Source organism: Leucopleurus acutus (assembly GCF_964270905.1).
Source record: "Leucopleurus acutus genome assembly, chromosome: 7".
In the NCBI taxonomy this organism is placed as follows: Eukaryota; Metazoa; Chordata; class Mammalia; order Artiodactyla; family Delphinidae; genus Leucopleurus; species Leucopleurus acutus.
The window spans coordinates 51,668,543-51,683,872 of record NC_139150.1 but is presented as its reverse complement, the minus strand read 5'-3'; the positions used below and the strand labels follow the sequence as shown (position 1 = coordinate 51,683,872).

The 15,330-nt window shown below is 46.3% G+C and overlaps 1 protein-coding gene across 1 annotated transcript in view; it reads right to left on the bottom strand.

Moving 5' to 3' along the window:
- Positions 1-15,330, bottom strand: part of DMRT1 (doublesex and mab-3 related transcription factor 1) — a gene marked incomplete at both ends in the record, with an annotated part of 102,036 nt that overhangs the window by 43,951 nt on the left and 42,755 nt on the right. The window contains one exon of the mRNA XM_082842194.1: positions 13,625-13,914. Coding sequence (XP_082698320.1) covers positions 13,625-13,914 — 290 coding nt within the window. The remainder of the gene's footprint in view (positions 1-13,624; positions 13,915-15,330) is intronic.

The following is a 15,330-nucleotide window of genomic DNA, read 5'->3' as shown; positions in this document are numbered from 1 at the left end:
GCATCCTCCCATGCGCAGGGCGGCCCCACACACTGTCCAGCCCAACATTCTGGTGGCGCCAAGCTTGAGAAAACCTGCTTTAAACCAACCGAACACTAACCACCCCCTTGTGCTCAGCTCCTCACCTCCAGCTAAAACAGCAAAGCTCTACTGAAGGATAAAAGGTGCTCCCAAATGGAAGGGACTGTTCAGTTCTGCTGAAAGGATATCACTTCTCTTTCCTTTATGCAATGCTGCCTTGCTTCTTCTCAAGATTTTATTTTTTATTCCTTTAAATTAAACAAACCAAGTAAAACCTAAAAGCCCAGGATTCCAGTGCATTACGGCTACTATTATTATTAGCATGTGGTAGCTGGCAAGCAAGAGGCATGTTTTATACCTTATTACCCACCCCAAGTCTCTGAACCAGAGTATGACCTACGCAGGAGCCAGGCTGGCGGAGAACGTGCGCGGTGTCAGTATTAACCCTGGAGGAAAACCTAAGAGCTTTGGGTTTTATTTTATTAAACTGTTGAGAACATACAGCGCAACGAATCTGAACCACAGGTTTCCCTGTTATATACCACAGTCACCCTTTTTTATAATAACGATAAAATCCCAACAGAATGTAAAAATGTTAGACCCCACTTCCTTTAAAGAAAAATTCCTAAACACTACTCACTGGTGGTCTATTAACAGTTCAGATAGGAAGAGTCTGGTCTCACACTGAATCAAACACTCCATCCGGGGAACAGCTAAAAGAGATTCCTGAAAACCAAGTCCTGGTCTCGTTTATATCAAGCAGAGCTCAGCTGCACAGAATTAGAGTCAGCGAAGAAAGGGGATGGCCTTCATAAGAAGACTGACTGTATAGGCTAAAATTCCTAATTGCAAACTCTGATGTTTAAACAAACAGCGTGAAGATCCCGCTGGCACTGACATGTGACTTACGGGCTTTTAACTGCAAAAGCCACATGTGGGATAAAGCTTTGGTTTTAAGAACAGAAACCTTTTTTTTTTTTTTTTTTTTTTTTGCGGTACGCGGGCCTCTCACTGTTGTGGCCTCTCCCGTTGCGGAGCACAGGCTCCAGACGCGCAGGCTCAGCGGCCATGGCTCACGGGCCCAGCCGCTCTGCGGCATGCGGGATCCTCCCGGACCGGGGCACAAACCCGCGTCCCCCGCATCGGCAGGCGGACTCCCAACCACTGCGCCACCAGGGAAGCCCAGAAACCTTTTTATAAAACAAAGCAGGGCTCTTCGCATGCTGTGGAATTCTAGATCTTCTGGTGAGCTTCAGAGTGGAGGTTAGGGCTGACTTTTTTAAACTCCTTATTAAAGAATTTCTTTAGTTTTAAAAGAAGCTTCTTTTCAAACTATTTGAATGGGATGCCTGTTCCCACGCTCACCTGATCGCACACCGAGAATGCTCCTAGCCCAGGGACCTTAGACCTGGGCAAGGTGCTTTCCCTAAAAGGCAAGTGCCCATCCCCCCTCCTTAAATAGGCACCTCATTCATCCTCTGGGATGCCACACATCGCAGCTGGAAGGAGTTATTTTTAATGACTGCTGTTATACACACATTTCAGAGATTACTGAAACATCAACAGACCCCATGCTGAGTCATGTGCCACAAGCAGGTTCCCGACAGCTACAGTCCATCCCTCCCTTCTTCCTTCCCCATCCCTCTGTTCCCCAGAGGTTATTTTTTTCTCCCCTAACTTCGTTAGGAGTTAACTTCCTCCGCTGGGCCCACCTTACTTTCTCTTAGGTGCTATATTATGGAATGTCTTCCACTCCCCTCCCTACAGCCAAGAAAAGGAAACAGAGGGAGACTGGCCTGTGAGGACTCAGGCCCTTGGAAGGGATTCCTGAGGGGCCAGGGGGACTCCTTCAATGGGGGAAAGAACTGTGTTTGAGGGTCAGCACTTAGATGCTGGAGAGCATAGGAGCTGTTTGTCCAGAAATGCAAGAGGTGCTCTTCCTCCTGAGAGGAAGTGGGAGGGGGAAAAAGGAGACAGAAAGACGATGTGCATGCAGTATGGCAGAGAGGACAAACAATTTAAGAAATGATACATCGAAGATGTTTAAAATTACAAGCCCCATGTTTCCCAGAGCTTCAGAGCCTGTGACACAAGTGAAAGCAAAACAAAACTTGTGTGGGTGAGCTTTTCCAAAAGGATAGAAGAAAAGCAGCTCAATTCCAGGCTGGACTAATACCAGAGTAGATTTTTAAAACATAAAATACACCGTAAGATGAACCATGGGAAAAAACATAGACCCTGGAGAAGGCATAATACAGGAATTCACATCATTTTATAAACTTTAAAATATGGAAACGGCATATGATACCAGGATTGCACTTGCATTTATTAGTGGTCCATTTCGCTTGTCCTTAGTAAAAAAACAATTAAGATGCAAATAGGGACTTCCCTGGTGGTCCAGTGGTTAAGAATCTGCCTTCCAGGGCAGAGGACGCAGGTTCCATCCCTGGTCGGGAAACTAAGATCCTACATGCCACTGGGCAACCAAGCCCGCGCACCACAACTACTGAGCCCACGCACCTCAACTAGAGAGACTGCGTGCCACAAACTACAGAGCCCATGCACTCTGGAGCCCGTGCGCCACAACTAAGACCCAACACAGCCAAAAATAAATAAATAAAATGTTTAAAGAAAAGATGCGAATAGCCCCACATTTTAAAAAACCCAAACTAACTTCCTAAAACTTCTGTCACTTGGTTGTTCTCTCGCCATCGGCATCACTGGCACAGACAGAACAGCTTACTCCTCTAGCCAGTGTTTTACAATATGCAGCACTGTGACCCTTTAGTGGGCCCCAAAGTAATTCAGCGGCTGCAATCAGCAAATATATATACCTTTAAGAACAGTATGGAAATGAATGAAATGAAACTGAATAGAGTTCAACAGAAATATGAGAATTCACTGTATACAATATGGTAAGAGCTGTTTTATGAAACTTTTATTTTGTGTTTATGTGTAGGTATAAAATATACTGGATCACAATATAAAATATTTCTCATTGTGGGTCTTGGTCTAAGATGTCTGAAAGACACTGGTGTAAGGATCAGGTGAAGGGAAGTAAGGACCTTCAAAACTAGGTATGCAGGGGGCTTCCCTGGTGGCGCAGTGGTTGAGAGTCCGCCTGCCGATGCAGGGGACGCGGGTTCGTGCCCCGGTCCGGGAAGATCCCACATGCTGCGGAGTGGCTGGGCCCGTGAGCCATGGCCACTGAGCCTGCGCTCCGCGACGGGAGAGGCCACAGCAGTGAGGCCCGCGTACCGCAAAAAAAAAAAAAAAAAAAAAAAGGTACACAGTAAGAAAAAGCCAAACTCTGAAAATGGTTCCTTTTCCCGGAACCTGGGAGGGTTTTATGCATTTTCGGGGTTCACAAAAGAGAGGAGAGCAGTTCATGTGGAAACAGCCTCATTTGTCTCATTCACAAATCTGAAACACAAACCCAACTGTGTGACTGACTTCCCACCTGAAGTCACACAGAGCCAGGCAGAAATGCAAGCATGATTCACGTAAAAGCCAACAGGAAACAGCTTTGGTGAAAGAGCTGGTTTGTATTGTTAAAATTGGGTTAATAACTATCAAGACATAGTACTCCCCACTCTAGCGTGCAAGTCTCTAAGAGCATGACATTACACCTCTGCAGAAAGGTGGAGGGAGCTTTGGGAATGGTCACATTCTTAATGTCACTTTCCAGAGAAAATGTACCTTGCACATCTCACATCTAAGGGGGGTCGGGGGTCGGGAGGTGGACAGGAAACTGTAGATACTTGAGTCCTCATAATGTAATCATCATGAACATAGGAAAAACCTGTCCAAGACATCAAAACCTTGGTTCAGCTCACAAGGGATTAAGCAGAGAAGGCAGGAGGCCAAGGCAAGTCAGCCTCAGAAGCTTCTCTCTACTAAACCAGGCCACCTTTCCCATTTTAAATTAAGGCACCTGCCTACTATAAAGACCTAGGCATTGCTTTTGGATTTTAACAACTCTTCACGTTTTCACTGTTCCAAGATCAAATTGGGAGTCTGAAAATGAGAAGAAAAGATGCCTGCAACCACACATTCAGGAACTTTGATTTTAGAACCAGAAGTATCAGAGGCATCCACTTTTGTTCCCGTCTTGACGGACAAATTTAATTAACCTTTGCTACGCTGTTCCAACCTACTGTTTTAGACAAAACTAGTGACCCACAAACAATATGTTACCATCAGAATCTCGATGGCGGAGACACCAAGAGATATAGCTCTATCAGCAGTATCAGGAAATAAGCCACTTGGGTCAGCCGCTCGAAGAAATATGGGTTATATTCATGTCACACATGAGCTGTCAGAAACATTAGGATACTTTCAGCATAAATCAGCAGCATGAAGGGTATCTTATGAGTACTGAACATGACAGACTGCTTGGAGGGCAAGGTGAGCCTGTCTGGGGCCACCTGCTAAGTGTGAGCACATGCGCACATGTACTTTACCCAAACTGGCATCAAAAACTGGAATGCAGCCTGGTGACCGTGGATGGGCACATCGCACTCAATTCACGGTGTGTTAGTAGCATGGCAAGGTGCTTCCCACTCCAAAACCATGAGGGAGAGCCCACCTCAAAGTAACCAAATGACACAGAATGACCAAAAATCTGTTGCCTCAAAGCACACAGAAGTGCATGGGTGTGTGACTGAAACGTGGTTAATACTATCAGGACTAGGGCTCTCCTCCTATCTAATATGTCAAGTCTCTGAAAACATTTTGTAAGATGTCATATCTTACAATATCATAAGATGTAAGAAAACATTATATAACACCTCTCAGGGCTTCATACCGGGAAAACCAAGAAATGTGCGCTGCCCCACGAGGAGGGCAGAGAGACGGGGACAAACGTGCCCCCTCTGTAGTCAGCCAGGTAAACCCGGGTTCCAGCTCCAGCCCCCCACTTGCCAGCCTGTGATATGGCAGGTTACTTCACCTCCCTGAGCCTCAGTTTCCTCACCCGCAGAAGTGGATACCAATCCCCGACACGGCCGTGTTTCAGGGCTGAGCGGAGCAGCTGGTATGAAAGGCCCAGCACCAGGCTGTCCAGTAACTGTCCTGACACACCTCTCCCTCCCCTACGGGTTTCCCACTGTGTGGCCTCAATGCAGGGCGGTGGTCACACCCAAGGACCCCTCTTTTGGGTTTGTTACCACATGACTCTGGGCCCTTTTACAGGTATGTCAGGGACCTAGTAATAGAGAGGGAGACAGAAAAATCTGTCCGTTATATACTTCAAAAATTATTTTAAGTATATAAATGTTTGATATTTGAAAGAAAAATCCATTGTCTGAATTGTTTCTACTTTTCACATTTAATAAAGTTTAAAACCAACTCAAGAAACTACACTGACACCATCAAACAGAGACAGACAGAGACAGAGAAAACACTCCTCCCCCATTTTGGTTGCATACCACTACCAAATACATAGAATTTTTATGTCTGCCCTCCTCTCAGTATTGGCTAAGAATTGCCAAAAAGAGTGTTTGTGAAAAGGAATGAAAAATGAAATGAGGAAATAATCCCCTTTTCCCTGTTCCTCAATCTTCTTACGAATTCCCCCCACCAGGAGGTTGTGCATCTCAAGGAGATGCCCTCGGGATCAGGGGTCTCCCAAGAAGGGGGCGCTGACAGCAACCTGTCCTGGGTGCAGGCTGTAAGGGAGTAGAGAGAGCACTTTTTAAAATAATAAAACTCACTAAGGCAACCTGCTTCTAATTATCACCAAGCAGTGGCAATTCTAAACGACAGTAATGATAAAATACTTGTCCTCACCCCGCCTCGCTTCGTCCCTGGGCACAGCACTGCACAGGTCTCACCTTCCACAAGCACCACAGCTCCCTGGAAACCTCCAGACTCTGACCACAGGAGCGATCAGAGAATTACATGTGTCCTTTCTCTCATCCACCCACTGTGAGCTGGCACTGGAGGGGACAGTCTAGCGCAGGGCTAGGCACAGAGCTGGCACTCGAGGTATGAATGATAAATACACGAAGGAGTTTCTTATGCACACTCTGTAATATGGAAATTTTTCATAACCCTATTCTTTTTGTTTTTCTACTACCATATTCCTAATATATCTCCAAATATAGGGCAAATCCGCCTCTGTTATGCATTCCCTTGATTTTGGTCTTTATCCAATTAATGAGGGCCACTTACCAGGCCACACAAATATGGACTCCCAAGAAATCTGAGACTCACTCGTGCGCACATATAAGCATTCTGAAAAGCAACAAATTTTATATCATATTCACATCGACTTAGGAAAAAAAGTAAACTAAAAAGGCAAATGGAAATAGATCAGATTTTGGCCAGCAGCCTAACTAAATCAAATCTGAAAGCTTTTAAAAACTGTGACCTAATTATCTAATTTTCAAGCAGATTACAGAATCCCCAAATGACTGTATCATTTACTAACCTGATGCTACTGTGTCAGAGATCGGATTGTGTAACGACCTCACAGGAGACTGATAATGTCTTTCCTTCTGCCTTCAGCTGAATCATGGAGTAGTCCCTGGAGTAGACCAGCCCTTTCCAGGGTTTCCCAACTCAGTCCAGATTAAACTGAACTCATGCAAGAATAGAAATGACCCCGCAGGACGGCCCAGGAATCACTGGAGTCTCCCAAAGGGTCTTAAGACCCGAGGTTACCCTCCATCTGGATTTCCTGGGATGCTACTGGACTGAGGGAGCCCCACAAAATGCTGAACTAGCATAAAGGCATTAACAGGGCTGAGATTAAAAGATAGGAAAAGATCATAACACCCTGTCTGCAAAGAGTGAGGTTGAGAGAGCTGCTAAAGACAGCACACTGAAGACCCCAGAGAATTCCGCTGTTGTCATGGTGACACAATGCCAGTGCCTTGGTTTGCAGACTCTCTCTGGTCTTCGGACTAGTACAACTTTTTTTTTTTTTTTTTGCGGTACGCGGGCCTCTCACTGCTGTGGCCTCTCCTGTTGCGGAGCACAGGCTCCGGACGCGCAGGCTCAGCGGCCATGGCTCACAGGCCCAGCCACTCCGCGGCATGTGGGATCTTCCCGGACCGGGGCACAAACCCGTGTCCCCTGCGGACTCTCAACCACTGCGCCACCAGGGAAGCCCACTTTTTAAAAAGGAGGCAGGGAAGACAGGAACAGAGTCGCCAACTTTTTATATTGCCAAGTAAGGGCATTTATGAAAAAAAAATCCTCGTTTCATTAAAAAAGTGTTGGAGAGGGATGGGCCCGATAAAAACAATTTTTTGAATTGAAAATTTAGCTGTAAGAAAAAAAACCTTGTCCTTTTTTTCCTCATTTCTCTGTAAACCAGCATAGGTAACAGCCTGCATTCAGGACAGTGAAGTGCAAAACACATTCCCAGTAAAATAAGGAACAAGATGACACCAGCTGTCCACCACTGGTATCTAAACTGAATAATTCACTAAGAACATAAATTAGAACTTGGAGGTATTTAGGGGGAAGAAAAATGTCAGTATCAATATTTTTCTATTAAATGACTATCTAATCTAGAAACCCTAAAATAAGCATCTATAAAATTATTAGAATTAACAGAGTTCACAAAAGTAGACGGATACAAAATAAGTACACCACATTATGGCAACATCAACAGAAATGTATGTCTCTGTAATTCTCTTTTAAAAAACAAACTGGGGGCTTCCCTGGTGGCACAGTGGTTGAGAGTCCGCCTGCAGATGCAGGGGACATGGGTTCGTGCCCCAGTCCGGGAGGATCCCACATGCCGCAGAGCTGCTGGGCCTGTGAGCCATGGCCGCTGAGCCTGCGTGTCCGGAGCCTGTGCTCCGCAACGGGAGAGGCCACAACAGTGAGAGGCCCGCGTACCGCAAAAAAAAACCCCAAAAAAACCCCCCAAAAAAAACAAATTCGGGGGAGGGTTAGCCTTAATAGCCCAAGGTAAATACCACATCTAATTTAATTTCCTTTTCTTGAGGAAAGAGATTCCTTTACATGCTTTAAACTGAATGCAGCCTTACAAATTCCTCTTCTACATGCTTGAAAACTTTTTCTTTCCAGAGGAAAAAGCCTGTCAGTGTCTGCTCACCAACAAATAGTGGCCAATAACCAGTTTGCTCTAAGAAGGGAAGCCAGGGCTAGTTTATTCAGCCGACAAAGAGGGTGATGGGATTGGAGGGGCAGCCTAGTGGATCACCTGAGTGTTTGTAGAGAGAGCACCTCACCCAGAGAAGAAAGGCCCCAGGTCCTCAGGGAGTCACTTGCTCTTTCTCAGCCAGCATCACCCAGTAGTCTGAGGTGACCAGAGGCACATTACCCCGGGGGCCTGGTGGTGCAGCTTACGGGTCTGAGGTGAGCACAAGATTTATCTGAAGTCCCCTACTTTGTCATCAAAATTGATGTGGATTTTGCATTCTACTACCTTCTCTCTGACGTACCGTTTTTTAAAATTTAGAAATATTAAAAATTAATGGACGAACTAATTAATAGTTGGCTATTATAATTGTGTCCCTGGGAGTGGGAGCCCGGTTTAAGCCTTGGCTTCCTATCCCCCCACCCCACCTCTGGACCCTCCTGGGAGACCCTAGGGCACAGACGTGGAGGCACTGCAGCTGTGCACACGCGCCAGAAGTCACTTCTTAGCTCTTCAAGCTAACAGGCTCGACCGAACCACGCTCATAAAAAGAGGAGGCAGTGTGAAAACCAGGGCTCCCTCAGGCTGCTCGTACAGGATGGAGAACAACAGTGGGCAGGCAGCACAGTCAACAGGGGCGGCGTTTCCAAGTGCCCTGACGGGCCGCATCCCAGTAATGCCCACAAGGGGCGCCGTTCTCTGGGCTCCAAGGCCTAGGTCAGATTCTGACTTCCTGCCTGCCTGTGTCTCAGTTTCAAAGCCAGGGCACTTAGATGATCCCCAACCTCCTTCTCATGTACCAGGTGATAGCAGCCTTCCCCCAAGACCTACTTTTTGCATTTTTGTCCATTTGGTTCAGTGGTAGATCCCTAGCACATGGTAGGACCTGGATGCTCGTTTATCTAATAATCGAATGTATTCCAGTGAGGTGCATAATCATAAACGGGCCACCGTATCTTGAGACACTTCAGACTGAGCCCCAAAGAATGACCAGAAGGAAGGAATCACCTCTGCTGCCATGTGACCACACCCCAACTGTGGCTGGAACATCTGTCTCCACCTTTGGTGGCACAAGCTTCAGAAAAGCCAGTCAAGGGGGTGCCCACCAGGGGGATCCCAGATACAGCTCGGAGTCCTCCCATATTTATTTCTGCTCACTTGATATGTACCTCTCCCTTGTCAACCTGGTACAACATGTTTATTTAAGAGGTAATGTTGCCTTGAAGGAGTGCACCAGGCAATAAACAGCTTTTGCAGGCAATTAAACGCAGAAGTGAAATTGAGCTGCTGGTCAGTGGAACCAGCCATTCATCGTGAGTTTGTTCCAGTGTCACAAACGTTATTCCTGTTTCACAACATGACAGGAATCTGTGATTGGGCCACAAATCTCCAGAGGCTGGAGACAGACCCAAAGCAATTAAAGCAGCTCTCAGCATGCACGCAGGGCAGCAACACTTGGGAAAGAGCCTTGGGATTCTGGGATGCTGGCCCAGTTGACTGCTCTAGCTTTTTCTTTTCCTTTAACTAGGTTTTGTACTTAGTAGGTGCTCAATAATCATCTGTGGCTTGCATGACTTTATAGGGAGACTTACAGGAAATCTCAACTCTACAATAAAAAGCCAATGATTTCTTTTTGTAAATAATTCAGTACCCTCCCCACGAATCTCTAAGAAGTCTGGCTTTAAAAAATTATAACAATCTCCACTAGAGTCGATTTTTTTGTTTGTTTGTTTGTTTGTTTGCGGTACGCGGGCCTCTCACTGTTGTGGCCTCTCCCGTTGCGGAGCACAGGCTCCGGACGCGCAGGCTCAGCGGCCATGGCTCACGGGCCCAGCCGCTCCGCGGCATGTGGGATCTTCCTGGACCGGGGCACGAACCCATGTCCCCTGCATCGGCAGGCGGACTCTCAACCACTGCGCCACCAGGGAAGCCCCAAGAGTCGATTTTTTCTAGGAATCACAAAGGAGCTCTTTGTTCTGAAAACTTTTCACACTGCTGCCCCCAAACACACTGTTACCCAGAGCACCAAGGGAAGGAGGATAACATGAAAGTTATCGCTCTGGTGAAGAGTTAGAAGGGAAGTCGGGTCCTAGCAACAGAGTCAAGACAGTAGATGGAGGAGATGTTGCCTAAGGTTCAGGCCCTTCAGGTAGAGCTGGGGTCAGACCGGGTTGGGGGGAAGGTCCAGTGAGAGAGACCAGCTCAGTGCCCTCCAGGCACAGCTATGGGGCACCTTCCAAAAGGAGACAGGAAAGCATGGCTACAACCAAGAGGGGATCCCTCCCCTGCCCTCCCCAGGAGGCTTCCACCAGAAGGAGGCAAGGCACCGTCTGAAGAGCAGAGCCAGGGCACCCTCCTGAAACAATAGGAATAGCAAGGTCACGAGGAGGCCCTGCCCCAGATCACTGTTCCCTATACCTCTGCCATAGTGACTTGGTGAAAAAGTGAGCTGCACAGTTCCTATCCCTTAAACATTGGTTATAAGTATTATTTGTAGGTGTTTTCTATTTAATACTTCTTTATAACACATACACCTTAATAAACATATTTTACGCCATAATCTTTGTCTATGCTTCCAGTTTTCAATTTCCTAAGTAGATCAAATTCTTCCCCATCCCTGATAAAAATTATTCCGTATACATTCATACTTGGTCCATATTCACATGTCATGGTCTTTCAACAATAACAAAAATGTGCATTATGTATACCCCATCTTATTACAAAGGGGATCAGAGGTAGCTAACTAAAATACATATGAACAAAAGGCTGAAAATTAAATAGATTTCAGAAAAGAGCAGGGCCAAGAGAAAATGATGGTTAATGAAATAAATTCACAAGAAGTTAATATCAGCATAGCATTTGCTGGTACACACAGAAACTTCCACATACACTTCAGTCATTATGCTGCCTTATGTATTCATGCAACAGTTCTGTGAAGGTGGTACTATGCCCACTTGACAGACAAAACAGCTGAGTTTCAGAGGGTTAAGTATTTTCCTCAAGGCTACACAACAGTTAAATCACAAGTTAGAATTGAATATAGAACTCCAAGCGCCAGACTCCATGTGTCTCAAAACACACAGTGCTGTTTCCCTAAATCTACAGGCCTGGTTTCTGGACAAGGCTCTGTCATCAACTAGCTGTGGGTGCTGAGCAGATACCCCAGCTCCAGATCTCAGCGAAAGGGACCTCTGTAAGATCCATTTCTGCTCTGACCGTCACTGGACTGACCGACCATCCCTGGACTGACTTTCACCTGTCCTTTTGCAAAATGATGGCTTATATGCATGTCGGCTCTTATATTTTTCACGTTAGAGTTTATTTCCAAGAGAAATAATTTTTGTGGCTGTGACTATAAGGTTGTAAGTCAAGCTCGGGATCAGGTCTGGTTACAAGATTAATCCACAGACTTGTAAAATGTCTGCAAAATAATCTGTTAAGATGGAAATATATTACCAATGGTGAAAACTGACTAGGAAACAGATTGAGCCCAGACCTCCTTGAAAACAAGCTCTTATGTTAAATGAGGCCTTGGCTTCTCTCCTGGGCCTCTAACCAGGGGCCCCTCTCTCCAGTCTAGTAAGCGGTGGTTCTAGAGAAGGCGTCAGCGGCATCCAAACTGCAGGCCCCCCACATGACTAAGAAAGTCTGGGTAACATTCTTCCTCTCACCCTTGGCAGCAGGGGTACAAGAACTTGCCCTTAGGGGGATCTCTCCTTGTACACAGCGGCTGAGGCAGCGCTCCAATACCAGGCAACGCTGCTACCCAAGAGAATGTCTCCTCTTGGCTGTCCCTGGTCCCCCAGAGGGTGGACCTTGGCAAGAGACCTCCAAGCAAATCCAAGTCTTCTGCTACCCCCTCCCCAGGTCTTTCAGGTGGAGTTAAGAACAAACGTTAGTGTGTCAGCCATCTCACGCCATTGGAAAGGTCTTGACAGAGCGGGGGGTCAATTAACTTAGAAGATTTCTGATGCTGCTGAGTGTGAGCTCTCTTTCTTTCAGAAGACACTTAAGAATTTTCTTTCTCATCCTTTTCCTCATAAGCCAACAGGTTCAGAGACCTTCCCTAATTTCTCCTTAAAGCCTGGAAGTAGCCAGAAAACCAGGATACTCCAGCAGTCGTCCCTGGCTCATGGGAATCTGTAGGATGAGCTGGTTTTTAAGAACTATAAGCTACTTCTTTCTCCTTTCTTAGAGGATAGTCTCTAACAGAAATCAACCTAAAACCTGCCCCAAATCATAAAATCCAACTGGCACTCTGAAAGGCCTGTAGGGGTCCAGCCGGAAGATCCATAAATCATCGCATTTCCTTTATACTCATATCACCTCTCAGTTCCAACGCCTTTTTAAAAAGTCTGATTCTAAAATTAAAATGTATAGAAAACTTATGAAGATGATTAGCCCAGGGAATTAAAGCTGACACGTTAACACGCCGAGAAAGTCAGATCCCTAAGGCTAGTGTGAGAGTCCAAAACATGGGGCGATGTGAATATCCACAACTTCCCCACATCTACAAATGCAAAATGGAACAGAATTGCTCTGAGGAAAACGTCAATGCACATTTTTTAAAAGTGAGCATAAGAAGGTCAATTACCCTAAACTCCCACATACATACGCTGCATTGTGCTGGAACCAAAGCCTAGCTGGGAAAGCCCAAGCACAGTAAAGGCATCCAAAATGAGAACTGTTCTCTCAGAACTGGTATCTTACAGCTGGAGGGGTGCTTGGAGGAGCAGAGTCTAAGTGCTCATGTGTATGCACATTCCCACAACACGGTAATCCAGCCTGTGAATGCTTTCCAGGCCTTGAATCTGCTGCTGATACACTGGCATGATAGAAATGGTGAAAACTGAGGAAGCGGAACAGTGCTGAATAAACACTCCCTGATAACGCAAAATGCTTTGTTTTATCCCCAATATTAAAAGCTCTCGATGGCACACTATTTCAGCAGCACATACTTAGCATATGAAAGACTGACCTCCATTCCCAGCTGAAAATGCTCTCAAGTGGGCCCAGCACAGCAGTGACCTAGTTCTTCTCTCACCTTCCTTCCATGCAAACATACAGATCAGAACACATCTCCCGTCCAGGGTCAAAATTCATCACTGGGATTACTGCCACCCAGAAGACCACAGCCAGCATTTTCTAAGCGGCTCTAAAGCCGTGGGGATAAGCCTAGAGGAGATGTGGCCTCTTACATAAGCCACTTGTGAAGCTGATTCTGGCCAACTGGGTATTTATGCAAAATGACATCGAAGGAATGAGAAAGGTAAAATTTGAAAACAGAAACAAATATATCCAGATTTCTTTACAATTCCTTGCAGTCAACCTCTGGGGTTAAATGATGTTATGGGTAGAGTGAAAACTTTCTACGCGTTTTGCATAATGGCACACATGTGTGCTGAGTTGGGCGTGCGCGTCTGTGAGTGTGTGCTTACGTGCGTGGTTTTCACGTACCCAGTTCACGCTCTGCTAACATCTTACCTGCCACTGGTTTCCTGTCGCTTGACCGGGCATATAAGGCGCTGGGAGGCTCCGAAGGCTGTTCTTCACAGGGGAGCCCCCGAGAGGGCTTCCCATGTCCCCGGAGGGGGAGTCAGCGGCTAAGGCCATGGAGTACTGCGGGTAGTTGTACAGGTTGTTGTAGTAAGGGAACAGAGACGGCTGGTAGAAGCTGCTGTAGTAGGTGGAGTCGGAAACGAGGTCAGGTGTGTTCTCCACGTGCCCTCTGCTGGTGGCAGCAGGAATATCCTGGATGGCCACCCGGCCCTCTACTAAGAAAAAACAGAAAGAAAGAAAAAGACAACATGGTATTAATATGGGGGCCTACAGAACTTTACCTCTAAACCTTGCCAGCGTAGGGCCTTCCTCCTCAAGGTCTGCAGAGCGTTAGACCAAGGCACCTGGGCATGCTACTGCTCCTGCGGTCGGAATACAGCAGGGTTCCTGAGGCTGGCGTAACTCTGGCGGCACAGCTGGCAGACCCTTGGTGATTATTTTTACTGAGAACACCAAAAACATTTTAGGCAGGGGTCATTTTAATCACATAAAGCCTGACCAAGTATAACTTCTACCTAGACATTCCTACCCTAATGTCAAGAAATTAGAGATCAAATATAGTTAACTTGGCTGCCTGCAACAGCCTTACAACAAAATTAACTGTATTTCACTTTAAATAAAGTAATAAAAAATCCTAGTTCCCTTTCTATGTGTATGTCCACACAGATATATCCGAGAGCCAAAGCAAGAGGCTAAGAGTTTAAGAAAACATCGTTTCCTTCACTTCCTTCTAACTGCTGATACCGAATCCTGAAGTCTGGACAATGGTATAGACCCTGGGAGACAAACTTCTGTAAAAGGTCAGTTAGTAACTCTTTTAGGCTTGGTGGCCAATCCTCTGCAGAATGTACAGGCTGCTGCGTGGTTGTGTTGCAATAAAACTTTATTCACAAACACAGGCAGTGGGCCAAAGTGATCCGCAGGCTGAAGTTTGCCGACCCAGGGTCTAGATGTTAAGCTGTCAATTCCAATAAACAATTGAATGGACTCCTAAGTCATCTCTCCAATAGACATTTATTAAACAATGTTCTAAGAGTTGGCCAAGTGCCTAAAATGGCTGCAAGGTATAAGGTTGCCCCTGCCCACTGAGAGTCTACAGTATAGGATGGACGACGGGATTACAAATTATAACAAGGACTCTCATACAGGAACACCCATAAACTTTTATGGAAACTCAAAGGCTGGAAAGATGACATGCAACCTAGAAAGGAATTACAGAGGCCGTCACAGAAAAAAACTGTACCTGCATTGTACTTTAAAAGAGGAGCAGGAAATAGGTGAAAATGAGAAAAAGGTAGTACTGAGAACAGAGCAGCAAAGACAAAGGGATGGAAGCAGGAAAGTGGGAGGGGACCTTGGGAGTGATGGACAGGGCTGTCGGGTTAAGAATTGCGAAAAGGGCAAAAGAGGGCCAGTCTGACCGGCGGACTGCAGCCAGGCGAAGGGAAGCCTCAGACCAGCTCTCTGAACTCTTTCCGGGCTGTGGTGGGAACCACTGAGGATATCTGAGCAAGGAGCACAGAGGATCAGAGCTGTGCTTTGGAGTGATTCAACTGATGGCAAATCTTAAGACAAGCAAAGGGAAGAGAGCCCAGAGGCAGGGAGAGCCACCAGGCAGCCACTGAAGCCGT